The sequence below is a fragment of the Taeniopygia guttata genome, chromosome 28 (assembly GCF_048771995.1).
Source record: "Taeniopygia guttata chromosome 28, bTaeGut7.mat, whole genome shotgun sequence".
NCBI lineage: Eukaryota > Metazoa > Chordata > Aves > Passeriformes > Estrildidae > Taeniopygia > Taeniopygia guttata.
In genome coordinates, this window is record NC_133053.1 from 4,999,590 (window position 1) to 5,026,308 (window position 26,719).

General features: G+C 52.6%; 2 protein-coding genes and 1 long non-coding RNA gene across 7 annotated transcripts; 1 reads left to right on the plus strand and 2 right to left on the minus strand.

Annotated features, from left to right (window-relative positions):
* Window positions 1-1,648: 1,648 nt before the first annotated feature.
* Window positions 1,649-3,967, minus strand: LOC105758928 (complexin-3-like). Its single transcript, XM_030256899.4, has 3 exons — window positions 3,155-3,967; window positions 2,448-2,535; window positions 1,649-2,173 (listed from the first exon to the last, which is right to left on the minus strand). Exons 1-3 carry the CDS (start codon window positions 3,307-3,309, stop codon window positions 1,955-1,957), a joined length of 462 nt encoding a protein of 153 aa, XP_030112759.4. The 5' UTR covers window positions 3,310-3,967; the 3' UTR covers window positions 1,649-1,954.
* A 137-nt stretch (window positions 3,968-4,104) lies between these two features.
* Window positions 4,105-17,698, minus strand: MATK (megakaryocyte-associated tyrosine kinase). 5 transcript variants are annotated; one of them, XM_030256897.4, is made up of 14 exons: window positions 17,543-17,692; window positions 17,369-17,410; window positions 8,545-8,601; window positions 8,218-8,331; window positions 7,949-8,064; window positions 7,388-7,607; window positions 6,415-6,508; window positions 6,257-6,322; window positions 6,005-6,104; window positions 5,833-5,917; window positions 5,594-5,667; window positions 5,292-5,487; window positions 4,889-4,975; window positions 4,105-4,764 (listed from the first exon to the last, which is right to left on the minus strand). In XM_030256897.4, exons 3-14 carry the CDS (start codon window positions 8,551-8,553, stop codon window positions 4,582-4,584), a joined length of 1,344 nt encoding a protein of 447 aa, XP_030112757.2. In that variant the 5' UTR covers window positions 8,554-8,601; window positions 17,369-17,410; window positions 17,543-17,692; the 3' UTR covers window positions 4,105-4,581. The 5 variants fall into 5 exon arrangements, with proteins under 5 accessions (XP_030112757.2, XP_030112756.2, XP_012426634.2 ...); XM_030256896.4 differs by having other exon boundaries at window positions 17,369-17,430; XM_012571180.5 differs by lacking the exon at window positions 8,545-8,601 and having other exon boundaries at window positions 17,369-17,430; window positions 17,543-17,698.
* Window positions 17,699-23,368: 5,670 nt separating this feature from the next.
* Window positions 23,369-26,236, plus strand: LOC115490889 (uncharacterized). The gene is made up of 2 exons (XR_012052181.1): window positions 23,369-24,938; window positions 25,916-26,236. It is a non-coding gene; the product is annotated as an uncharacterized lncRNA (long non-coding RNA).
* Window positions 26,237-26,719: the final 483 nt, after the last annotated feature.

Below are 26,719 nucleotides of genomic sequence, written 5' to 3' on the forward strand. Positions count from 1 at the left end.
ATTTGCTTCCTTGTCCAAGGCCCGTAATCGCTTCATCACTTTAAAATATTAATGCTATACTTCTTTGCTAGTTTCCCAATTACCCTAATTGAAGGCAAATTGGTTAAGAAGGTGCAATGCAGAGTATCAGGGGGTTTAGTTCACTCAAATGACAGTTTTAAACCTCCCTAATCCTATTAGCTCGCAAAGCTGCTAACGCTTAGAGACGCTGCGTCAGCTTACCGGGGCGGTGGGGCCGGGCCGGGGGGCGGCCGGGGGGCGGCCGGGGGCCACTGGCCTCACGTGAGCAGCTCGGCCGGGATTTATCACTTTTTTAGTTCATTAAGAGGCCTTCGGCAGGCGGGGAGGCAGCAGGGTGACCCAAAAGGGTGCTGGGCGGGAGGCAGGTGGCAGCACGGGGAGGGCGGGGGGGCAGCACGATTAGCCAAGGAGACCTGGCGGAGGGTCCTGACCCGAATCCAGCTGGCGCTGGGAGTCCCCATGCAGCCCCGCTGGGAGCACTGGGGGAGGGCTGCCCATCGGAGCAGGATGGCACCCTGATGTGCAGCGGGGATGGAGGTCTGAGCCTCAGTGCCACCATCTCAGCAGCTGGCACTTGGTGGCGATGCGGGGTGGGATCAGCGCTGTGCTGGGTGCCACAGCTGCTGACACCCTGTCAGGATCCTGGAGAGACACGCGTGGCACAGGCGGTCCCATCCCGCAGGTGGGGGTTGTGCCTCAAGAGAGAGTTCCCAAATTCTGAAGAAAAGCTGGTGAACGGGGATGAGGATGATGGCAGAGACAGCAGGGATGATGAAGTCAGCAGGGACAGTGGGGCCACCAAACATCCCGAGGCTCCCCAGTGCCAAGCCCAGCCTGTCTCACCTCCCTGGCTCCAGCAGCCACCAGCCTCCGGACTGGTACCCGGAGGGGCTCCAGGGGGAACTGGGCACCTCGTGCATCCAGGGACCTCCTCAGCGGGGCTGAGCCCGATGGCGCTGGGGCAGCGCTGAGCTGGGTGACACAGCTCCAGCCCACCCGCGGCCGTGGGCAGGACGGGCCCCGCCGCCTTTCCGGAGCAGATGGCAGCGGCGTGGGGAGGATGGAGCAGCTCAGCGCGTCCTTCCTTTCATGCACACACAGCGTGATTCCCTCCGGCTCCGGCTCCGGCTCCGCCGGGAGGTGCCGCTGGGGCCGTACATTTTACACGGGTTCAGCGAGCTTAGTCCTCGGGGACAGGCACTCAGGAAGATTAGACCTCGCTAAAATAGGCAGGTATTAGTGATCTCAGCAGCCCCCGGCCTTCCGGCGAGGCAGCATTTAAGCCAGCGCTGCTGCCCAGCGCCCAGGACAGAGCCCCCGGCGGGGCAGGGGCAGCCGGGCACCAGAGGGATGCTCAGCCAGAGGGATGCTCAGCCAGAGGGATGTCACTGCTGCCCGCCCGCGCTGCTCCAGCACGGGGGTAAATGCTCCGCACCCCTCCCGGTGCCGTCCCCAAGGCGTAGCCAGGATGATCACTGGCTCCCAGCGGGGGCTGCTGCAGAAGCAGGGACGGACCCAGTGGCTCAGGGGACATGGGGCAGCCCGGCTCCAGCGCTGTCATCATATCCCCTCCCCAGCCAGGACAGGGGCTGTGTGGGTGCGGGATGTGGCAGGACGACCAGAATGGTGCTGACAGATGCTGTATTTATTGAGCCAAATGGTGCACGGTGCCAGGGCTGGTGAGGGGGGTAACAGCGTCAGGGACCTGCCCCATATGGGGGCTCACACCAGGAGCACCACAAGAGGGACCTGACCATACCGGCTGGAAGGGACCCAGCCATTCTGCACCCCTGCACCCCCTGGGAAAGCAAGTGGGAATGGTTTTGGGGGAGAAAACCCACGCCTAACGTGTATTGGGACCCCCAGCCCCAGTCAGGGCACTGGGAACACCCAGAGCCTCCTCATGCCGTGGCTCCCGGGGCGGGCAGCGCTGCTACATCAGGGCACACTTCTCCCTGAGCTGTCCCACGCCGCCCAGAGCGCGGTCCCGCAGCGCCGGCAGCTCCGCCGGCCGCAGCTTGGCCAGGAAGGCGAAGGCCCCGGCGCTGCCCTCCTCCTCCTCCTCCTCCTCGCTGTGCACCATGGCTGCCAGGTCCTGCGGCAGCTCCACCGCCCCTCCAGCCATGTGCAGCTGAGCGTCGTCCCGCTCGTCCTAAAGCGGGTGGGAGAGGGCGTCGGGTGGGGACAGACGCGGTGGAGCGGGGTTGGGGACAGCGAGCAGCCAGCGGTGCTGGGGACACCGTGGGATTCCAGCACTGCCCAGGGCCACACTCGGACGCTGGGTGGACAGTGGCGGCAGACAGACGCAGACAGTGGCCGTCTGCTGCCCTCTTCAGGAATGCCTCCAGCCCAGGGGAGTACGGGGCTGCTCCGGGCCATGCAGGGTCAAGGGGAAGCCCCCCGGTCCGCAGACAGGCTGTTCTTACCTGGGCCAGGTGGTACTTGTCTCGCAGGTGCATCCGCACCGTGGCCCGTTCTGCCTTCCTCTGTGCAAACGCCTTGTCCCGCTCGATCCTGCAGCGGGTGCCACACCATCACCCCCTCCTCACCGAGCCCCCAGGACCACCCTGAGCCCCATCACCCTGGTCCTCCTGCAGAGTGGGTCTAGGGCACGAGGGAGAAGGTCTGAGACCCCCAAGAGGGTTCAAGTGGGGATGTGGGAGCAGGAGCCACATGCTGTCCACCCAGCTCAGCACCCAGATTCAGAGGTGGTTGACGAAGGCACCCATTGCAGGAACTCATCTCCCTGGTGCTGAGCTGCTGGGTTCCCACAGCACCTGGTCCCAGGGAGGTGGGACCTGAATCCAATCCCGTGCTGACCCCCATTCCCCACCCTTGGCTCCAAGGGTGCTGGGTGGAACTACCCTGTGGCTCTGACACCTGGAGGGTTCCCCTTGTCACCTGTGGTGCACGAAGGTGCTGTCACAGCCCTGTGCCAGCCCCTCCATGGACCTCCCATGCTGTGGGGGAGACACACTGAAGGGCACCAGCTCTGCACTGTCTCTTGCCCCAGCTGCCTCCCTGTCCCTGTCCCTGTCCTGTGCCACCTTGGGCAAAGCCCACAGCAGGTGAGATCCTGATTCTGGAGTGTTGGGAGACCCTAGAGACCCTCTCAGCCCCGGCAAAGCCTTACTTCTCCTCCAGCAGCTGCCGCTGGTACTCCTCAAACTCCTCCCGGGCCACGCTGCTGGGCAGTGCAGCTGCCTTGTCATCCTTGGGGGACCCCTTGGGGGACTCGTCCTTGCCCCCCTGGAAGCTCTTCAGGGCAGCCGTGAAGAAGGAGGCCATGGTGGGTGGTGGTGGCAGCTCTTGCCCCAAGGTGCCCAGCGGGTCCCAGTGCCTGCAAGGTCAGTGGGACCAGCCCCAGGGGCACCGCGGATCAGGGGCGGATTAAGGCATTAGGAGGGGAAGGCACAGCCAGGGTGGAAGGACCTTCCCTTTGCTGCACCCAAGGGTGCTTGCAGGGGACAGTGGCAGTGCGGGGGGACAGCAGGTGCTGCCACATCACAGTGATGGGGAGGTGGAAGGAGTTATGGACCTGCAGCACACACTGGGTCAGGCTGACATATCCACCATGAGTCCAAAATTGGGTCAGCACCCAATGGGGCCGGGGCAAGTCCTGGGGAGAGCCCCATGCTGTGGGCACCCAGAACCACGCACACGGGGGGATTGGGGGTGTAGGAAGTCAGCACAGAGGAGATACACGAGGATTACCAAAAAAACCCAGTCGGGGGTCAAAGGGACTGGCAGCAGACGAGGCGGTGGCGGTGCACACCCGCCTGCAGCAGCCCCGTGCCCCCGCTAATCCCTGCTCCGTGAGACTCGATTGCTCGGCAGCCTGCGGGGCCGGGGACTCCCCACGGCTGGGGATGTGCCCCGTGCCCATAATCTATATGAAAGCAATTCCCATACAGCCTCTGATTAAAGCATAATCCCCTGCTGCACAGAGCTCCGGTGGGAGAGGGGCTGGATGGCATCGGGGGTTCCAAGGGCCAGAGCTCCTGGCCCCCCCAGAGCCTTTCACTGGGCTTTGTCAGGCTCCAAGTGAGAGACAGACCTAATTTCACCCCAGAGGCTTAAAGATGCTGTTGAACTAATTTCTTTGGTTTAATCAAAAAGCCCAAATCCACGTGGTTTAGCTGGCTATGCCAGCATCCTCATGTGGGGCTGGGTGCTGGGGCAGAGCTGAGTCAGGGTGGGATCTCATGATCCAGTGAGTGGACATTCCAGTCCTGTTTCCCATCACTGGGAGTCTCAGCTCGAAGGGACCCCACATGCAGCATCTGCTCCTGGGGCTGAGCACAAGGGGTGTGGGCATGGCTCCTTTGGGGCCATGCTCCCCTTTGGGGTGGGCCAGGGGAGATCCATCCCATGGCAACCTTCTCTGGGCTGTGTGGCGAGTAGAAGGACTGTTCTGGGATGGAGGGGGGCTGCTGCCCCATCTCCACAGGGAGAGAGCAGCACCATGGACCTTCCTGTTCCTGGCCCCTATTGCTCTGCCACAGCCAGCCCTGGAGGATCTAGGGGCTTCAAGTCCCGTGTCCTGGTAGCAGGATGGGGTTAAATGTCCCTCAGGTGCTTCAGCTCCTTCTGTAGCTTCTCTGTGAGTTTCTTGAAGGACGGGCGCTTGCCTGGCTCCAGCTCCCAGCAGCTCTTCATCAGGGCATAGACGGTGGGTGGGCAGCCCTCGGGGGCGTCCATGCGGTACCCCTGCTCCAGCAGCTCTGTCACCTCCTTCAGGGCCTGCCAGGATGGAGAAGCCAGCTGGCAACCCCCTTCCCTGCTCTGCTCAGGGAGCAACGGGATGTCCCTGTCCCGTAAGTGCCACTGGGGTGTAAGCTGTGGTGCTCCCTGGCACAGTGCTCACCAGTTTAGGGTAGGGTGCCCGTCCAAAGGAAAAGGTTTCCCACAGGAGGATCCCGTAGCTCCACACGTCCGACTTGGAGGAGAATTTCTGTGGCGGCAGGAGAGGGGGAGGCTGAGGGCTGTGCTGGGTCCCTGTTGCTTGCCAAGGGTGAGACACAGGACAGTGACTGCCCCCTGCCCCGCCTCAGCTCCCCAGGGTGTGAACACCCCCCCAGTCCCATCATCCTGCCCCAATTCCCACTGCACACCTGCTCAGGACTGAGACAGAATTTTGGGAGATGCAGGGCTGACAGTGCCAGAGGCCAGCATGGGACAGGGAATGGGAACAAGCAGGGACAACCCAAGGGTATGAGATACTTTGGAAGGACCCCCTGGCCAGCCCAGCCCCTCTCACTGTCCCTCACATTGTGCTTCAGGGCCTCTGGTGCTGTCCACTTCACAGGGAGCAACGTGGCATCTGCACCCTTGGGGTTGACCCGGGCCAAGCCGAAGTCGCTGACTTTGGCCACGTTCTCCTCAGAGATGAGGATGTTGCGGGCAGCCAGGTCCCGGTGCACCAACTTCTTGGATTCAAGGTAGTCCATGCCTTGAGCCACATCCCTGCCACAAGCGAGTGAGACAGAGCCGTGTCACCCAGTGCTCCCTGAGGCTGCCCAGGGCGATGCAGGGCCCTGGATCCCAGCCCAGAGGAGAGAGGGGAACTTACAGAGCGAACAGGAGGAGCTGCTGGGTCGGGACGAGCGCCCGGCCCCGCGTGCGCAGGAAGTTCACCAGGTTGCCCTGACAGAGGAGGATAAAACGTGTCAGGACCAACAGGATGGGGCTGCCAGAAGACTTTGCCTTCTGCAGGTGCTGCAGTGCCTGGCATGTGTGAAACACAGACATCGTTCCCAAATCCAAGTGGTGATGGGTCCCACTGGCTGAGGAGCAGCCAGGTGCTCTCACCTTGCTCATGAACTCCATGACAATGTAGAGGCCATTGTGCAGGATCACTCCCAGCAAACATACCAGGTTTTTGTGCCGGACCTTCCTGGAATGGAGGGGATCTGAGTCAAGGAGGTGCCTGGTCATCCTGGGCCACAGGCAGGGTCGGGCCACACCTCCACGGAGCACTCACGTCATGGCAGCTGTTTCAGCGAGGAAGGCCTGGGCAGTCACATCACACTTGATGTTCTTCACAGCCACCCTCTGCCCCAGGTATTCGCCCTGTAGGACATCTGGGAGAGCGTGGGAGAGTCAGGCTGAGCCCCACATCCAGCCTCCTGCTCTCCAGGCTGAGCTCCCCATGCCATGAGATGGGGAGGGGGATCAGGCAGTGCTCTCTGGGGAAGCTGCACCTGGGAACCTCCAGCCCCATCCTCTCACCTACCTCCGAACTCGCCTTGCCCAATGCGGTCTCCCAGTGTGAGGTGCTTCAGGTTCAGCAACCAGCCAGCTGGGCATGGGCACAAGGGCAGGTTAGCAGGGGCCACCAGTGGGGCCTTGTCCCTAAAATGCAGACCACAGCCCCATCCCACCGTCCCCTACCTTTGGCCAACTCCTCCTCAGCTGACTTCATCCCAGATTTGGGTTTGGGCTTCACCAGCTTGGTGCAGATGGCTCCCTGCTCCTTCATGTAATGCTGCCAAGGGATGAACAGATGGAGGTGATGCCAGCTCCTACCCTCAGGGCCAAGGGGTTCAGGGAACAGCTTTGGGATGCTCCACAAGACCGCACCATCACCACCCTTGTCTCAGCCCATGTCTCAGCCTTGCTCTCCTCTGGGCACAGCCAGAGGAACACCACGATGGACCACAGGGGTTTGGGGTGCTACTGGTGTGGTTTGAACACCTGGCAGGTGCTGCAGCAGCTGAGGGCAGTTTGCAGAGGCAATGGGAGAGGAAGCAGCCAGATAGGATGGGACAGGATGAGAGAGGATGGGATGGGACAAGACAACCTTCAGAGTTTTAAAGTGGGGCCAGGGCAGCTGAGAAGGGAAAGGAGCCACCCAAAAGTTGTATCTATAAGGAAAACTTGAGAGTGAACTCCCTGGAGAGGAGACAGGGTGAGGGAAGGACCACCAGGAAAAACTCACTGGAAGGGCAAGAGCTCACACAACAGCCAGGGAGCCCTGTGGGGTCAGCAGGTAAGAGGGGACTTTGAGTGGAAGGAGACCCAGCAAAATGCCCTGAAGTCCAGGGGACATAGAGGCCACCAGGGTCTTCCTGCTTTCTGAAGCATTGAATAAGCAGGGATAGGGGTAAAATGTGGCCCTTGGCTGGGGACTGTGACTGCAGCTGGCACAGCTGGTTTGCAGAAACATCCTTGGGATATCCCAGATCTGCTCATTGCACCCCAAACCGTGTGAGAACCACAAACATTTGAAAGGGACAGAGAATTACACCAGGTAAAACACCAGTGCAAACCACATAGAACAGGACAAGGACCTGCCTCTGTGTGAGCCTTTGAGGTCCTTGCCCTTCTCTGGCACTGGTGGGACCCTGTGCCCAGGAGGTCTCACCTCAATCATGTCGATGAGGTTGGAGAAGTACTGCTGGCTGTCGATGCTGAGCGTGTTCTCCTCGTGCACCACGCGGTAGTGGATCACCTCCTTGCCGAAGCTCACGCACAGCACGTAGTCCCCGGGGTGCCGGACAGACTCCCGCACCAGGAACAGCCCGTCCTCGGGGGGCTGCAGCTCCTGCACCGCCTCCGTGCCTGAGATCTTCCCGTGGAACCAGCTGAGGACAGAGGCAGCGCAGAGGGGGCTGAGCCGGGGGGCTCCCCAGGGACAGCAGCGAGATGGGGGAAGCAGAGCCCCTGCCGAAGCTCCAGAGACCCTACTGCATGAAACACCTCTCCATGGGGTCCAGCCCAGCTGGGTGGCACAACTAGAGGTCCTTAAAGCCAGGTACTGGCCCCAGCAAATCCCTCCATCCCCAGGGCACGGCTGCAGGAATGCTCTGTCCCCAGCTGCGCCCCCAAAACGTGGATGGAGGAACATGCTGGACCCATCTGCTGCTGCAGCTCGCAGGGGCTCGGCTGGACCCCCGGGCCCTGCAGTCCCCCCAGGTGTACTCACGGCATCAGGCTGAGTTTGGGGTCGGCGCGGATGGCCCCACGCTCCCGCAGCGCGCTGGCTGCCAGCAGCCCCTCCTGCCCCGTCTCGTTGTGCCTGGCACGGTACCAGCCTTTGCCCTGGGGACGAGAGGGTCTCAGAGCCACGCAAGGAAGAGCAGATCCCTCTGGGAAGGGAGGGACCGGCTTTGACAGCCGAGCTGATGGCGCTGGAGTCCCGCTCTGGCCGTGCCCTCTCAGCGCAGCGTGTCCCTGAGCACCGCCAGCTCTCACCTCCACAGCCTCGATGATGGTGACCATGTCCCCCTTGCGGAAAGCCAGCTCCCGGGGCTTGGGCTTGGTGTGGTCATGCTTGGTGACACACTGCGTCCCGGGGGGCCAGTGCTTCTGCAAGGAGAGGCAGTGTTGGTAGGGACAGCCAGAGCTGGACCCCTCTGCTTCCCCAGGCACCAGGGCCAGCCCCAAAGACCATCTGAAACCCTGGCTGGGGACCAGCGGTACTGGGCATGAGCCCTCCTCCACCCCACTTCATCCTGGGGGCACACCGGGGTGCCCCGGTGTCCGCTGGCATTGTCGGTGTCCCTGTGCAGCCCCGCTCACCCCAGACATGGCCAACCGTCAGCGCATCAGGGGCTCCCTGTCCTCTCCTGCTGCCACCTGCAGAAGAAACCAAAGGGGCTGTGGAGGGACAGAGCTGAGCTGGCTTGTCCCAGGTTACGCCTGCTGTCCCACAGACTGCCCTGGCCAGTGCAGCTCCTGTCCCTCACACAGCCTTGTGCCACGGGATGGAGGAAAAGGCTGCAAACTCTGCCTGTGCCAGCTGTGTCCTGGGGACACGCCTGTCCCACACACAGCTGGCAGCAGGATCAGCACTCTGTTCTCTGCCACCAAGGAGGGGCCCCAGCTTTCACCAGTCCTCCTGGCACAGCGGGAGCCCAACGCCACAGCTGTGTGGGAGTAATGTGGTTTTATCAGGTTTTATCGTGGCTTTTTCACCTCCTCTTTCAGGAGCTCCGAGTCACCAGGGTCCCGAGAGGCACCAGACATGGCCCTGCTGTCGTGGAATGCAGCAAGGCTGGTGTGGGGGCTGCCTGGCACTGGGGACACCAGGAGGCTGGGCTGAGGTGGGACTGTCACATGCACTGGCTGTGGGATGATTGCACAATGTCCCTGTGCTGCCCCTGACACCAGCTAGTCATGCTGGTATACATATGACAGCTTTGCAATCTAAAATTGTGTGTCTTTTCCTCCTTCATCCCCACTGTCACCTCCTTGGGAGGATCATAGAATCAGGGAATGGTATGGTTTGGAAGGGACCTTAAACCCCATCTAATTTAACTCCCTGACATGGACAGAGACAATTTCCACTATCCCAGTGTGCTCCAAGCCCTGCCCAGCCTGGCCTTGGGCACTGCCAGGGATCCAGGGTGGGCACCCTGTGCCAGGGCCTGCCCACCCTCCCAGGGAACAATTCCTGCCCAATCTCCCACCCAGCCCTGCCCTCTGGCAGTGGGAGCCATTCCCTGTGTCCTGTCCCTCCAGGCCTTGTCCCCAGTCCCTCTCCAGCTCTCCTGGAGCCCCTTCAGGCCCTGCCAGGGGCTCTGAGCTCTCCCTGGAGCTTCTCCTCTCCAGGGGAGCACCCCCAGCTCTCCCAGCCTGGCTCCAGAGCAGAGGGGCTCCAGCTCTCAGAGCACATTTGTGGTGTCCTCTGGCCTGGTTCCAGCAGCTCCACGTCCTCCTGATGCTGGGGGTCTGAGAGCTGGAGGCAGCTCTGCAGCTGGGGTCTAATCAGAGCAGAGCAGAGGGGCAGAATCCCCCCTCCCACACTGCCCACACTGTGGATGAACTCCTCGGAGCAGAGATGACTTGCTCCTTTGGAAGGTGAGTCACAATCACTGCTCTGCATCACTGCTGGTAACTCCTCTCTGTGGCAGTGCAGATCTAAGGACTGTCTGATTCTGCCAGCCCATATCCAGAACAACAAAACAGGGACAATTGCTGCTGCTACAAGGTCAGTATTGTTTGTCTCTGCCAGAAGCCATCGTTAGCCAGCACTGCCATCCCCTTGCCTTGCAGCCCATCCATGGCACACATGTTGTGGTGAAGTTGGGGCTGCACAGGCAGCTCTGTGTGCCTGCTCCCCCGTGCAGCTCAGGTCACTTCCAGGATGGTGACAACTTCATGAACACAGAGCTTCAGATCAGGGTGTGCTCCATACCCCTGCCGAGGTACATTCTGTCTAAGGAGGGATGTGCTGGCTGAGCCAGAAGGACTGATGGCAGCTCTGACAACTGTCCTGCATTTTCTGCTGCTCCAGGACAGAACTTTCAGTTGAAAAGCAGCAACTGTTTGGTCAGTCCTGCCCCCGTGTGCAAACAGCACTTGGTGCTGGGAAGGGACAGATCCCCCACTCGAGCACCAAAGGGAAGAGCTTCTCCTCTGCCCAGCTGGCCCTGGGCCGCGGTGATGGACACACACCCCCAGATGGACACCTGCTGCCAGCAGAGCCTGGACAGCAGCCAGTGCCTCACCCAGGCACCAGCAGGGACAGCAGGGAATCACCTCCCTCCTGGGAACACTTGTCCTAAAGCAGCTCTTTGCTCCTGGAGGTGCTTGATCCAGGAGACTCCCATGTTCCCGCAAGCAGAGTGTGCAGGCAGAAAGCCTGAGAGGAGATATCTGCCCCCTTTGTTTTGGGGCTGTTCTGTACTTTTATGAATTGGTAAACCTGAGGAATTGCAATAAGGTTGAGAAGCACAGAAACATAGTGGGGGATGGTAGAGCTGTCCCAGCCGTGACTGGAGAGCTGAAGCTCATCCCCAGTGCACAGTTCCCCCAGCGAGGCGGTGCCAGAGCCGGGCCCTGTGACAGGAGGGGACACTGCCCGCTGCGATGGAGCCGCGCTGTGCCCTGCGCTCCGGAGCACAATGCCAGCTGCCCCGGGTGGCACTCGGACAGAGGGCAGCTGCAGCTCCTGGGCTGGAAACGGGCATTCCCCTGCCCACCATGCTGTGCCCATCCCTCCCTGCTGCCTGGAGCAGGTCTCACCTCAGCCCTGGCAATGGGCGCTCGCTGCCCTCAGCGCCCCTCGGGCCTGGCTCTTACCTCTCGGCCGGGGGCAGCGGTGCCAGGGAAGCTCCAGCTGGGCCTGGGCTTGGATTCTGAGCTCCTGGGGACTCTGTCCTGCACAGAGCCCAACACCACGTCCAAGAGTGGCTCCCGGGCTCAGTTTCCTGATTTCTCTGCTGCTGAGGCTGTGATGCAGCGCCCGGGCGGTCCCTGCGCTGGCGCCGCCTGTGCCCTCAAACCTCCGTCAGAAATGAGTCATTATTTGACAACACTTAGAGCAACTTCTGCCCTTTGAGGGCAGAGTTACACACCCTCGCTGGAAGGGAACTGGAACTCACCAGATCCTGTTCCCTGTGGCTCTGTGGTGGCATCCCCTGCACGCAGGGACAGCTGCTGTCACCGCTGCTGGCCTGGCCAGAGCAGTGACAGTGACAGTGACAGCGGGGTGGGTGCCTCTGGTGGCAGCAGCTCTGCAGGGGGACTCAGTCCTAGGAGAGGAAGAGCTGGGACCAGGATCCCCAGGTGTAATCTTGTCTCAGCATCAGCTCTGTGAGCCTCAGAGCAGGTTGATCCACGCCACTCTTCACTGCTCCTCTGGGGCTGACGATCCAGAGGCACCACGGGTTGGGACAGGCAGTGGCACAGAAAGCTTTAAATGAGTGCTGCTGTCAAAGAGAAGCAGCTTATCTGTATCCTGCAGCACCCACACAAGTGGGGAGGGCATAACCACCTCTGCAGCTCATAATCCCAGCCACAAAACCAGACACCAGTTCTGCACTAAAGTTCAGCATTTCCAATATTCTGAGCAAAATGGTGAAAAAGAAGAAAATGCCGTTGTAGGCAAACACCAGATTTCATTCAGGGGTCTTGGGACCTTTCTGGGTGTACTTAAAAAAAAAATTAATAAAATGGTGTTTAAGCCTTCAGAAAACATTGGCAATTCAAGGGCGAAGGCAGTGTAGAAGAAAACTCATCCAAACTAGCAGGTACTTTCAGGTCCTGGTTATATTTTTCTATACACAAACAACTTCCCCAAGCCATTCAAGCCAGACTGTTCATAGGATTCTTGGGGCGGGTTTCCCCAGGAGCACTCCTTGCATTATTCCCTGTATTTGTAGGGATGGATCCTTAGAAACTTGGTCTGTTCTGGCTGGAGAATAAACACATGAGTTCATCCTTACAGCTCTGCACTGCACTCCCAGGATCTGCCCAAGGCTCCCTGTGACAAACAGAAATGTTCTGTGCTTTTTGGGTTTTGCCACATCTGGCTGTTGTTACAGACATGACCACGGGCCGAAGAACTCGGTGTCACACACAGGGAGTACTCCCTCAGTCATCTCCAGTCATCTCAGCAGGATCTGGTCATTAGCAATCCCAAACCCAAGGCTCTCTTTTGCCAACCCAACCCCTTTCAGTCCTCTTGGGGAATACCATTGGATTCCCCAGAAATGTACCTTCCAGCCTGAGGAGTCTGCCCTGCATTTCAGACCTTCAAAAAGGGAACCAGAAAATGGCAATAAGTCATAAAAGCAGACATGTCTTTGACATCCAATCTCCAGCATTTAAAGGGAATGTCACTGAGTTAAAACATGCTTTATCACATCAAAGATTTATATTTCCACCCAGAAACATAGACTCACAGAATCCCAGAATGATTGTTGTTGGAAGAGACCTTGACTACTTTCTAAACCCCTGCCAAGGGCAGGGACACCTTCCACTATGCCAGGCTGCTCCAAGCCCCATCCAACCTGGACTTGGACACTGCCAGGGATCCAGAGGCAGCCACATCTGCTCTGGGCACCCTGTGCCAGGGCCTGCCCACCCTGCCAGGGAACAATTCCTGCCCAATCTCCCATCCAGCCCTGCCCTCTGGCAGTGGGAGCCATTCCCTGTGTCCTGTCCCTCCAGGCCTTGTCCCCAGTCCCTCTCCAGCTCTCCTGGAGCCCCTTCAGGCCCTGCCAGGGGCTCTGAGCTCTCCCTGGAGCTTCTCCTCTCCAGGGGAGCACCCCCAGCTCTCCCAGCCTGCCTCCAGAGCAGAGGGGCTCCAGCCCTTGCAGCATCTCCGTGACTGCTCTGGCCTGGCTCCAGCAGCTCCACGTCCTCCTGGTATTGGGGGCACAGAGTTGGAGGCAGCTCTGCAGGTAATTGTTGGTTCATTTGCAGAGAGGATCATTTGAAAGGCTTTTTCACCCTGAATAAACTTTAGTGGTTGCCTTAAGCTCACCCTTCTGCGAGCAGCTGTGTCCAGCACTGTTCAGGCACTCTTGTTCTCCTGCACCTCTCCTGCATCACCAGGAGCCAGGCTGCTGCCTCCAGGAGCGATTCCCCTGTCCCCAGCAGCCCCATGGAACAATGCTGACAGAATATTTTCCCTAGACCTGTGCAGAGCAAATAACAATGCCTGAATCTCTGCCCCAGCAAGAAAGCAGAGACTGGGCATGGTCAAGGGACAAGGGGAAGATTTGCAGCAGCTGAACACCCAGCTGAGCTGGCAGCACCCAGCCCCCATGTCAGGGCAGCTGTTTTATGAGCACACAGCAGGCCTTGGCTGCAGTGTCCATGCTGGTGTGTTGTGTGCAGCACACAGAGCTTGTCCCACATCTGGCTCTTGGTTTTTTCAGCCATCTGTGTCACTTGCCCTGAACAGGGACTGCTCCATCAGTCAAAATCTTTAGTATCTGGTATCATAACTTGGCTCCCGTTACTAGCAGCACTTGTGGCAGTATCCAATGGCTTTACTTCCTAATTTCTAATGAGGAAATATTTTTGCAGCAGATTAACCTTTTCATCCTCTTTTGATCTGACTAAGGTCAGGATAGAAAGTGCTCAAGATATTTTAAGATTTCCCAATCTTTCTGCTTTACCAGTTTCAGAGGATGATAATTGGACGTCAAAACAAAGATTATGGCAGCACTGAGTGTACAGGGGGGCAGCACCAGCTCCAGCAGAGTGCAGGACACTGGGTTAGTTCATACAATGGCCATGTAGTGACGGGACAAAGGGGAAAGGCCTTAAACTGAATGAGGGTGGGTTTTGATGGGATATTAGGAAGAAATATTTCTGGTTATGAGGGTGCTGAGGCCCTGGCACAGGTGCCCAGAGCAGCTGTGGCTGCCCCTGGATCCCTGGCAGTGCCCAAGGCCAGGTTGGACAGGGCTTGGAGCACACTGGGATAGTGGAAGGTGTCCCTGTCCAGGGGGTGGAACTGGATGGGCTTTGAGGTCTCTTCCAGTCCAGCCATTCTGGGATTCTGATTCTACAAAACAATGCATCTATGTAAACATCTATGGAAGCTTTGAAATACATCCCTCTCCAATAAATTTTTGTATGGCCTATGACCAGAATATCTAAGCAGAACCTCCCAGAAATGTACTTAAAGACAAAACAGCCTCATTTCACAATAAACAATGTAGAAACAATGTTTTTCAGTAAGTTCTAAAATGCAATTCAAAATACTCCAAAAAGCCTGAAGGAATGTGAAGAGTGATTTCAAACTGAACTTTAAATGAAGAATCACAGTATTGCACAATGGTTTTGGCTGAGAGAGACCCTTAAAAATAATCCAGTCCCACCCCCTGCCATGGTTAGGGACACCTTCCACTGGACCACGTTGCTCCAAGCCCCCTCCAGCCTGCCTTCCTTGGGCACTGCCAGGGACAGGACAGCCACAGCTACTCTGGGCAGCCTGGGAGCCAAGAGCTCCTTCCCATCCAGCCCTGCCCTCTGGCAGTGGGAGCCATTCCCTGTGTCCTGTCCCTCCAGGCCTTGTCCCCAGTCCCTCTCCAGCTCTCCTGGAGCCCCTTCAGGCCCTGCCAGGGGCTCTGAGCTCTCCCTGGAGCTTCTCCTCTCCAGGGGAGCACCCCCAGCTCTCCCAGCCTTCAATAAATACATGAAGCTGAAGCCTGTGGCAATTCTCTTGCTGTCTGATGGTGTCATGTCCAACAACCCAAGTGTCCAGCTCTGGTTCTCTGCACTGCACTCTTTTTCCAGGTACCACTATGACAGCACCAAATACAGCTCAGTCAGCTTTGTTCCAAACCCCTGAGAAGGAAATGTCTCCATGTCTGCACCTCTCTGTACAAACAGCCCCCAGGATCCCTGCTCCAAAGGGTAGGGGATAACCCCAAATCCATACCACAAAACCTGGCAGCTTCAGGCACTTCAGGCCAGAGGACAGAAATCTAAAGTGACAAAATGTTTAAAGGATACACATGATACCAGAGTGTGTGTGGGATTTATTTCTCTTTATTATATCGTTCTACATGTTTTGCTGTGGGAAGATTTTCTTCTAGAGCAAGGAGTGGGAGGAAGGAAACATAACAGAAGGAAAGGAACTGTTGCTACAGGCAACTCAACTCTTACACAACAGTGCGATTTCTGTAATGGTTATGGAATCACAGAATCATTAAGGTGGGAAAAGACCTCCAGGATCATCAAGTCCAACTGTCAGCCCAGCACCACCTCCATGTTCACCACTAAACCATGTCCCCAAGTGCCACAGCCACACATTTGAGCACTTCAGGCATGATGACTCCATCACTGCCCTGGGCACCTGTGCCAGTGCCTGACCACCATTTCCATGAAGGTTTCCCCTATATCCAACCCAGACCTTTCCTGCTGCAATTTGAGGCTGTTTCCTCTTGTTCTGTCATTCGTTACCTGGCAAAGAGACTGACCCCACCTGGCTCCACTGTCCCATCAGGGATTACACAATTTTGGAGAATTGTAGTGCAACAAAACTACCTGCAATTGTCTATTTAAAACACAAGCTATCAGACTAACCCAGGAATTATTACAGGCAAAAATTGCAATAATATGAGCATTATTTCATACATGCAATATGATTACTATGCAGCATTTCTTGTTTGTAATTTTTTCCACCTCCTTCACCCTCTGCTTTTCTACCTGTCTCTCTTTTTACTGTGTGCATCAAATGTATTCTTTCAGGATTCCAAGTGCTCTGATTATGGGTTTTTTTCCCTCAAAGCCATCATTTTTTGCCAGCAGAAGAAGGAGATAAAATGGTAACAACCCAACTGAAATGAAGGCCACTATATGGAGGAAGTACACAGAAATCTGCAGTTCTTCCCACACACTATGGAAGATGAAATTTTAAGTTATTTAGAAGTTCATCACCACCACTACACCATACACAGAAATTAAGCTTATATTGCAAAACCTCACCCAAAGCTACAGTAGCCAGTGCCTTTGAAAATATGAAACCATGAATCTGGTGTCCAAGCTGAAGCCTTCTTCATCAACTTTCTGCCCTGAGTCACAGAGGTTTCAGGCAAGACCAGCTACTGCAATTTTAATTTAATCTCTAACTGGATTCCCTTTCATCATATTTAACATGAGCAACTTTTAATATTTGCTTATTTGATATTGATCAAGAAAGCCAATGCTCTCATTGCACAGTCAAGAGAATTGCAACTGTTTATGAAAAAAAGTAATTACATTTAAATGACCTTTCCTAGTGCATATCAAACCAAGAAGAACTGAGCAAACAGGATGGGAGAGGACTTGAGTCATGCACGGTACAATTTTATGTGCTGCAATAAATTCTGTGGTTTTCCACATAGGCAATAAAAAATGGGACAGAGGAGTCAGTGGCACATAGAAACACTGAGCACATGTAACATTTCATTTATAGACAGGAGGACTCTCCTTTGGTGGGACATCCCAACCTCTCACTGTCAGTGTGGAGAACCAAATTAACCAGGACCCTCCTGTCAGGGGCTTGGCATGGAGCTCAGGGAAAGGTTCTCCCCCCGAGGGTGCTCAGGGTGGGGCTGTTGGGGGGTCTGGGCAGGGCCAGGGGCTGGGCTGATGATCCCTGAGGGTCCCTCCAGCTCTGGATTTTCTATGGTTCTATGCTCCTCTCACTTTGATGAATCTCTTCACTTAAATCTGAGCAACGCAATTTCTGGCATTACTAATGATAGAAGTATAATAATAAATTAAATGTAGTCCACATCTCTCAGTTGCAGTGAGAATCCTGAGTATCCTACTGTCAGGGACATTCAGCAAACTGGTATTACCTGCACTTCTCTACCTGCATCAATGAAATGCATCATTTCATTACAGAGTCACTGAATCCCAGAACAGTTTGGGTTGGGAGGGACCTTAAAACCCACCTGATTTCACCCCTGCCATGGCAGGGACACCTTCCACTGTCCCAGGCTGCTCCAAGCCCCATCCAGCCTGGCCTTGGGCACTGCCAGGGATCCAGGGGCAGCCACAGCTGCTCTGGGCACCTGTGCCAGGGCCTGCCCACCCTCACAGAAAAGAATTTCTTCTTCTACAGTAAAGAAAAGTTCCTGGCAGCTTACAGTCTCTAAAGCATCCAACTTACCTTCCTAACAGGGATCTTGCAGTCCAGGTTCATCTGTCAATGCTAGAGATGAAAAAGGAAACCTATCACAAAAAATGAATATATTGCAGTCAGGTTTTAACAGCAAACATCAGCAGGCAAAGAATTAAAAACACACTTAAAAGCTATTTAAATAATTCTGAAATCTTGCTTTACCTGAAGTAAGGAAATGTGAGAAGCTGATCAACTGAGCTTTAGATTCTCTGGAATGAGCCCACAGTTACAGCATCTGAGACTTCCCTTAAAAGCTTTTCTATAAATAACAACTGTGAGTGTTCTGAAAAGCAACATGAGCCTTGTAGAAGTCAAGTGGGAGTGCCTGGGGCTGGAAATACAGTTCTGAAAAATCCACAGAATCACAGAATCACAGAATGGTTTGGGTTGGAAGGGATCTTAAACCTCATCTTATTCCACACCCATGGGCAGGGACACCTCCCACTGTCCCAGGCTGCTCCAAGCCCTGCCCAGCCTGGCCTTGGGCACTGCCAGGGATCCAGGGTGGGCACCCTGTGCCAGGGCCTGCCCACCCTGCCAGGGAACAATTCCTGCCCAATCTCCCATCCAGCCCTGCCCTCTGGCAGTGGGAGCCATTCCCTGTGTCCTGTCCCTCCAGGCCTTGTCCCCAGTCCCTCTCCAGCTCTCCTGGAGCCCCTTTAGGCACTGGAAGGGACTCTGAGCTCTCCCTGAATCCTTCTTTTAAATCCTTGTTTACAAAAAGTCCCATTGTCTCTGGAGTGGATTAAAGTGACACGTTAGAAGTTAAAAAGCAGACAAACATGCTTTCCCTTTAACGAAACCTTGCTACTTCTCTGGGACTCTGCCTTGGGGTTTGCAGCATTTTGATATTAATTACTAGACTGCTTTGTCACAAGTCATCAAACTACAGGGACGTATCCACCTTTGTGGGAAATTACATAAATAGCCAAGTAAGAAATTATATTTGCTCTTTTATCACCAAAATGCACACACCCCCAACAAATCAACTCTTGGACTTGACCTTGGTGGCAGAGCTTCCTTGGGATGAACGTCAGGAGAATGAAGAGCTGATTTCAGAGCTCTTTTCTAAAAATGTTAATATCTCAGACAACCGAGTGCATGCAGGATTTTACAGCTGCCTGGTAATCTTCTTAACTGCAGTAATCATACAAGAAATTCTACCTCAAATGCACACCCAGAGCTGAATATATCACCTCTGTCACTGAGATGGAGTCTTTGAGGTCTCCATGGATATTTCTGTTCTTTCCTGGCATTTTCCCATCACTCACCTGCTGCGGTTTGATGGCCAAGTGCAAGAGGAGAAGTTTTTTCCACCTCCTGTCACATCTTTTATCTGAGTGTAGGATTCTGGCACTACTGTCTGAATACTAAACACAAACCCATTGCAGCTGCACTCAGAGCTTACAGGGAAGTTGGATATTTTAACCTTCACCATTTCCAATCTGAGACACAAAGCACATCTTTCAGGATTACTAACCACGACAGTGACAGCAGGAATTTCTCACCAGGATGTATTTTCTCAAGGTATACATACTTATTTCTTAATATAATGTTGCCACCCTATTGAGTAACAGTGACTTTAAAAGCTCCCAGCCACCTTACACTGCAATTCAAGACAGGAAGGAAATGCAACATCCATTGAATCTGCAAAGGGCTCTAGAAAGAGCCAACTGAAAACCCCACAGAGAAATTCAACCAGAGCACAATTCATTCACATACATTGACAGGGTTTGTCATCACGATGGAAATGTCTTAATTTTAAAGGTTATGGGAAGTAGCAATCATTTAACAAAGCATTTCTTATAGCAGATTTTTTTGAGTCCATTGTGCACTCAGGTATGCTCTCTTGAAAAATATCTCCCTTTCCTGGTGCTAATCAATCACCTGCCTGTGTTATCATGGGCATTTTCCATGCATAAATAATACCTATATTTGGGGTTCTTTTTTTTTTTTTTTTTAATCTGGCCCTGCTTATACTAAGAATGGGAAGAACAAAAATTGATCTCACTGGAAATGAAGATTTAATTTAGATTTTGAATCTTAATGTATGATTTCATAAGTAACATTTTCGGGAATTCACAAAATGCAAATAATCTAAATGTGTCATCATCTGTCCCAGCATTGAAAACAGTATTGGCACACAGAAAAAAAAAAAATCCTGACTAATACATAACCCTACATGAAAGTCCATAAATGTGTATTTGAAAAATCTGATTAAGGTGATTATGCACAAAATAAACCAGCATGGCATAAGTTCAACATCTTGATCAAGCATTGTCGAAAAATAATGTTGTAAAAAAGTTTAAAATCATGATGAATATATCTGAAATCAAAAACCTCACACAGCAATTTGTCCCACAAGGGAAGTGTCAACCTCTCCTACTCGGTCATGTCAAACAGGGCGTACACCCAGCAGACCTCAAGGTACACTTTCAGAGACAGCTGTAGTCTGCTTCAGTTTTGTCACCTTCTTTTCACAAGTTTGCTGCTTCTTTCCTCTATTTTTAGCAGTTTGTGAATGAAGAAAACTGACTTAGTAATTAAAATCTTAGCTGTTTAGGAAGACATCCCTAATAGCATTTAAGCTAAAAATCCTTCATACTATTGACAGCTGTTTGTTCCTATGAAATCTTCCCCAATTTTTTCTATTCCTTCTCATTAGAGCAATTATTAGAGCAGCTGGTTGTGGTGGATTAAATTTATTATATTTACACCTCTAACCCAACACTGAAGCAATTTTATTAACTACAAAGCTGTAGTTAGGCCTGACAGATTTTAAGCTTTTTATCGCCAGTGGACATGAATGTCTCCATGATGCTGTACATCAGATGCTTTCAATGTTGCAGAATATTTCTGAATAGGTTATAGCTCACACCACTTTTCCCACCCTTAGCATCCCTTCCTCTATGCAGTTCTAGGGATCAGCTGCTCCTAAACTTCTGTTCATGCCACATTACCAGCTTCAGCAAAGAACAGTTACTGCTGAGTAACTTCAGATGCTCAGCTGGTCCCACAGACAAACAGACCAGTCACAGCCTCTCTAAGAGTGAGGAGTAAATACTGGCACCCTGCTGTAAGTACTCTGGGACAGAAGTAGACATTGGGAAAAACTCCAGTAAAGACAACTCTGAATGACCACACTGTGATCATGTGCACGATCTTCTTCCAGTGCCACATGAAAAATCTGACAATTCTTGTGCTCAGACATTTTCAAAGCTATAACTCAGAGAAGACATGAGGTATAATGTCCAAAGATGAAAGAACACTTGGAGCAAAAGGTTTTTAGAGACATCAATTTGATCAGTCAAAACCAATTGCAAAATAATTCTCAAGAATATTTTAAGAAATAACACTTGAGGTTTGATTGTGCTCTACTTAAGTTACGGGGTTTTTCTGAAGTGTTAGCTTTATTTCCCTGTTAACTGTAACATCAGTCTAACTTTTGAGAAAAACGTGATAGAAAACCTTTGGGAAATGGTTTGGTTTCATGGCATTAGACGGCAACTTTAAGCTAAGAACTTTTGGCAAAGCTAAACAACACAGATCACACTAGGTCGCCCCAAGAGCTCATTTACTGCTGTGAACTGACTTAAAGCATATACTTCTATCATAGTTTTTATTTCAGAAATGTTTCTGAAGGAGCTTATCCTTGACGTACACCCTTCTAAAACATGAAGAGGCTCTGTCTGTGGTGTTCAGAACCCCACAAACGTGTCCCACCTCCCGAGGCTCCCCGGATACGCTCGCACCTGCTCCTGCGAGCACCACAGAGCCCACATTGACGTGGTCTGCATCCTGCAGGGCTCGTGTTTCCTCGGCTTCCTGCCTGCTCAACAACGCCTTTCTTGTTGCACTTTGTCATTCTAAGTGCCCCTGGTATGTATGACAGGGCGACAGATTCATTTCCCTTTCAATTAAAGTAGTGTTTTTCTATTAAACATTGTGTCCTCTGACTATAAATGGGAAAACATTCCGATTTCTTAAACATTCAGATTAAAACCAAAAAACCACCCTTTGGAGTCACATAAAAACCTGCAATGTATAAAAAGCTCACAAGCACTGGCAGTTTGATGAGTTTCTCCTTCACTGTCTCACACTGCTGGTGTCCCTGAAGCTGGGTTCTGTCACCACGTGTGCAGGAGGTAACCCACACGCCCAGTCAGGCTACTGGGTTTTATCACCATCCTGCAGAACAAGGTGCCAGGTCCCTCACAATGCTGGCACACCTGGGAAACAAGCACAGGCTTGTATACAAAAAGGTAACACAGAAAAATGACACAGAAACAGGTGATTGTTCACTCACACTTCCAATTTGTAATTCTTAATGTGCATCTGATGTCTTAATCCAGCTCGTTACACCCTCATTCACGCAGACAAATTTCCCTGAGGGGTTGTTTTTTTAGCGTTATAATAATCTAAGGTAACTTTAGGCTGTATTTTTATCCTATCACCAAGTTAATAATTAACCTTACACTTGATTACAATTTCTGCATTAATCTGTTTGAACAACTGTCAACAAAATAGGTATTTCTGGTGTTCTGTTCCTAGGGGCTCCATTACCCTGCACCCTGTTCTCACGGTGTCAAGTTGCTGTGAACTTGCTGTGAATTGTGTAAACTTCATCTGACATCACTACTGCAAGAATTCACACAGAACCCATTTATTTTATACAACCAGTCCAGTCCTGGCTGCAAAACTTGCATGTGGCATGGACTGAGTGGGTCCTTTCCCACGCAGGATATCCCAGGAATCTGTGATTCCCCATGTGGAAAGCTACCAGTGTCATCAGCTGCCCTGCAGAGCACACCTGAGGTAGGTGCTTTAGATGCAGGTGACAACACTGCTGGTGCGTGTTCTTGGCTGGATGCACTGACCTTACCAAGCATGAAGACCTACAGACCCTTCTGCCCCAACCTGTTTGTCATTTCAGTTTTCAGTAAGGGACAGACTGAGCACTTGCATTTTACCTGGAGAAGAAAGTTTTTCTCATTACTAAAAATAAATCTCAGAGGAAAAGAGAAATATTGAGCCAGTTTTTAGCACTTCTTGCTTTCTCAACAGGACAAATACAGCAATTTTAGTTAAAACATACTGCTTACTGTCCTCTGTTTTTTCAATATATACACGTTGAGGAAGGTATTTTTAGAGCCCCTCAAAGATTGTACCTGTTGAAACCTTCCTCTCCCTTCTCAACCCACATTAAAAAAAAAAAAAAAGAAAAATCAGTGATGGAGTCAGATAAAATATATCACACCTTAAAAAGGAGAAATGCTAATTCTGTAACAGTTTGATTTCTCAAATTCAGTGCTACAGGAATATCACCTGTTCTAGCATAACTTCAAGAAATTAAGGAAGAATACTTACAGTTCACAGTTCATCAACCACATTCTCTCAATAAATAGAAATGGAAAGATATTGCTTATGCACTCAAGGTACTTCAAATCCTGTTTGGAGACGTGATTATCACAGAATCATGGAATCATGGGATGGTTTGGGTTGGAAGGGACCTTAAAGCCCACCCTGTTCCCCATGGGAAGGGTCACCTTCCACAGACCAGATGGTTCCAAATCCATCCAGTAGATTTACTGCAGAACATGCATTAAAAACAACTTATTAATGAGAACTGAATTTCTGACAAGAAGGAGACATTTCAGCAAGAGGGTTGTAATTTCACACTGAAAAAAATTATTTTTCTCTTCACATAGAGAGAGACTTCTCCAGAAAGAGCTTCTGGGCAGGAACCTCATCCCCTTCCACGACTGAAGGAAGTTATTTGAAGTGTCTAAATTGAGAACCAACTACATGTACTGCAAGAACTTTCAGATAAAACACAGACATACAGAAGCCATAGATGCTGGATTCCAGCAGCAGTGGTCCTGCTTGCTCTTCACTGCTGCTCACAGATGTTTGTTGCTCATAACTAATTATCCTGTATACAGAATTCCAACAGAAAAACAGGAAAAATAGGAATTAAGAAAACTATGGCAGAGAGCAGATAATTCATAGATTTTATTTCTTAGTCTGCCTCAAACAGAGTATAGTTATTTCTAGAAAAACACCTAAGGACATCTTTGTGGTGTTGGAAGGGAATGGGTCGGGAGCAGGAACAGGACAATTGTGCTTACTCCAGGGGAGCAGGAAAACAGGAGGGATTACTGACAGCAACTCTGAGCAGGAAGGTAGTTTTAATTCACTCTTATAAGAGGTCCATTCCATTTCCAAATGGTTTCCAGCTTGAGTCAACCCAAAATTAGACTTTGTTGCAAACTTTAGAAGCAAGATACAGCACCTCATTAAAATTTACACAATCCAATGTTCTTGCCAGCATGACAGGTACCAATTCAAAAGGTAATTTTGCAATTGGGTGGGGGGGTGTATGGAAGTAAGATTTGTTAATTTTGATGCTCTAGAAATAACGAGGTCTGGAACACTGATAAAAAAGAAACATCATCTCAGCATTCAAAGGAAGCAGGTGAGGTGCTGAAGTCTAGAAGAACTTCTGACATTTACTAGAGAGTAAAAGCTGATTCATTAACTCATTATCACTCATTAACTCTGGCAAAGCCTAGAGATATTTATTGACTTGAACCCATTATATTACTGAAAAAAGCTCATCTCTGAAACACGCAGGTCTGAGATCAATCCCCCACACAGCAACTCCTTTAGTCACTTCAGTCAAGGATGGGGATTGTCCCACTCTGCTCTGCCCTGGGGCAGCCTCAGCTCCAGTGCTGGGGGCACTTTGGGCACCACAAGGTCAGAAGGATCCAAAGCTGCTGGAGAGTGTCCCAAGGAGGGACACGGAGCTGGGGAAGGTCTGAGGAGCGGCTGAGGGCACTTGGCTGGTTCAGCTGGAGCACAGGAGATGAGGGGAGGCTCCTCGGGGGCTGCAGCTCCTCCCGAGGGGAGGCAGAGGGGCAGGGGCTGAGCTCTGCTCTGGGACAGCTCCTGGAGCCCAGCAAGGGCTGGAGCTGTGCCAGGCCTTGGCATGGAGCTCAGGGAAAGGTTCTTCCCCCCGAGGGTGCTGGCACTGCCCAGGCTCCCCAGGGAATGGTCCCGGCCCCGAGGCTGCCAGAGCTGCAGGAGCGTTTGGACAGCGCTCTCAGGGCTGCTCAGGGTGGGGCTGTTGGGGGGTCTGGGCAGGGACAGGGGCTGGGCTGATGATCCCTGAGGGTCCCTTCCAGCTCAGGAGATCCTGTGGTTCTCAGGTACCCTGACCGCTGTCATGGAGCCAGAGCTTCACACAGGCTGCAGTGCCGAGGCAAAGCAAAGCCCGGGCACCTTGATTGTGTGTTGGCCGCCAGGCTGAAAACATCAGAGTCACCAACGACACCAGAGTGTCACACAGGCCCGGGAGCCACAGGCCCGTCCGGGAGCCACAGGCCCGCCCGGGGCCGCTGCGCTCCGCCGCCCACAGAGGGAGTCACGGCCCGCTGGCGCCCGAGCCGGGCACCGCGGCAACGCCCACACGGAGCAGAAAACCATGTACTGGTGATAAAGAACTGTGTGAAGTCTGTCACAGAAGCACTGCCTGGCAATAAGCACATTGCTGAAGGTTAGGATTTTTCCTTTTATTTTTCTTTCTGGCAGGGAATTTTCTCCCATTTGTTTTCTGATTGGCGATACTTTAGACATAAAAAACGTGCTGGGAGGAGGAGGAGGAGGGGGAAGGGTGCAGTTTGCTACCACCCCTTAGCCGGAGGGCTTTCTCTTGGGAAGGGCAGAGACACTGGGACCTTTCGGCCGGGGTTGAGGGCCGAGGTTGAGGGCACCGCGGGTGAGCCGCTCAGGCTGTGGCCGTGAGGAGAACTCGCTGCCAGCGCGGAGCTCTGTCCTGCACGGTTTTCTCTTACCGGGGCTGAGCTGCTGCTCTCAAGAGCAGCTGTTGAACTGGGACCTTTCCAACACCCGACCTGACTGGGAAACTGGGAAGGGGCCCCCGACCCCCTCTCCCTCAGGAGGGAGCGTCTCTGGCTGCTTGCGGCAGCTGCTCGTGTGCGTCTGTGACAGACACCTGTCCTTCGAACCAAGCCACATTCAGGTCTGTCCAACAGGAAATCCTGTCTCCAGTGGTGCTACAAGCAAATGCTGAGGAAAGAGGCAGCACAGAACTCTCCCTCTGCTTCAACTGTCAGCCCCCAGAATAACCCAAGCCTGTCATACTTTGTCCTTTGATAGAGCTCAGAACATCTCTGAGCTCTTGCTCAGCCTGCTTTTTATTCCCATTTAACTTTCTGTAGGCGCAACATCCTCGAGCATCCCACAGATTCAGTGCCTATTCCCAGGATCCTCGCCCCCTCCATCTGTGTGGAAGCCATTTCCTCACAGCCTCACTGGCAACCCAAGCTCGTGCAGTACAGCAAAAGCCAGCAAACAATCAGTTCCTATTCAGTGGCTTTGTGCCACTTCAGATCCAGTATTTGGTTTAAATTGTCTCTCCAGGTTGAAGAGTTCCAGCCTGCTCAGCCATTCTTGCAATGGCAGCTCTGCTCTGCTTTTGATTGTCAAAAATGGTTTTTGTTATTGTCACAGGCACTCCCCACTTCCTACGTACCTTCTCCAAGAATCACAGATTTGTTAAGGGTGGAAAAGACATCTAAGACCATTAAGTCCAACCATCTACCCAGCACCACCACCATGCTCACCACTAACACATGTCCTCAGGTGCCACATCCAAAAAGTTTTTGACCAACTCCAGGGATGGAGACTCCACCTCTGCCCTGGACAGCCTGTGCCAGGGCCTGACAACCCCTTCTGTGAAGCAATGTCTTGAAGACAAGAGGAACAGAACTGCATGCCATCTGTATCCTGAGCGCAGGTGAATCACTATAATTACACAAAATAGTAGCATAATGTTCTCTGTCCTCTATTTTTGTTCTTAATGTAAGCTAATGCTCTGCAACATCATGAACTCCAGTATTTTGCTCCTGAGTGGTGATAGCCAGCATAGTTTCTCATCTTGTGGAAAAGCCAGGAGAGTTTCCACCAGGCTTTACTTCTGTATGTCAACTATTCAGTCACACATGATGGCTTCCTGTAAGTCCTCACATCTGCCCTACAGAACCATGGATTATGTCACCTCACTGCTCATCTGTTTTTCAGATAATGAATATACTGACCTAAACCTCACTGTGAAGCTTAAAACACACTGTGTGACTCATACCACACCATGTCACCAACATCACTTCTTATAATCCAGCTGAAATAACTCCTCACACAAGAGGGAGAATTCAACATAAAACTCACCAGAACCAACCCAAAGATCTTAATCTCCAACCAATTAATTCCAAATTTCACTGTGGTTCTAACAGACATTAATGCATAGAGGCAATTGTG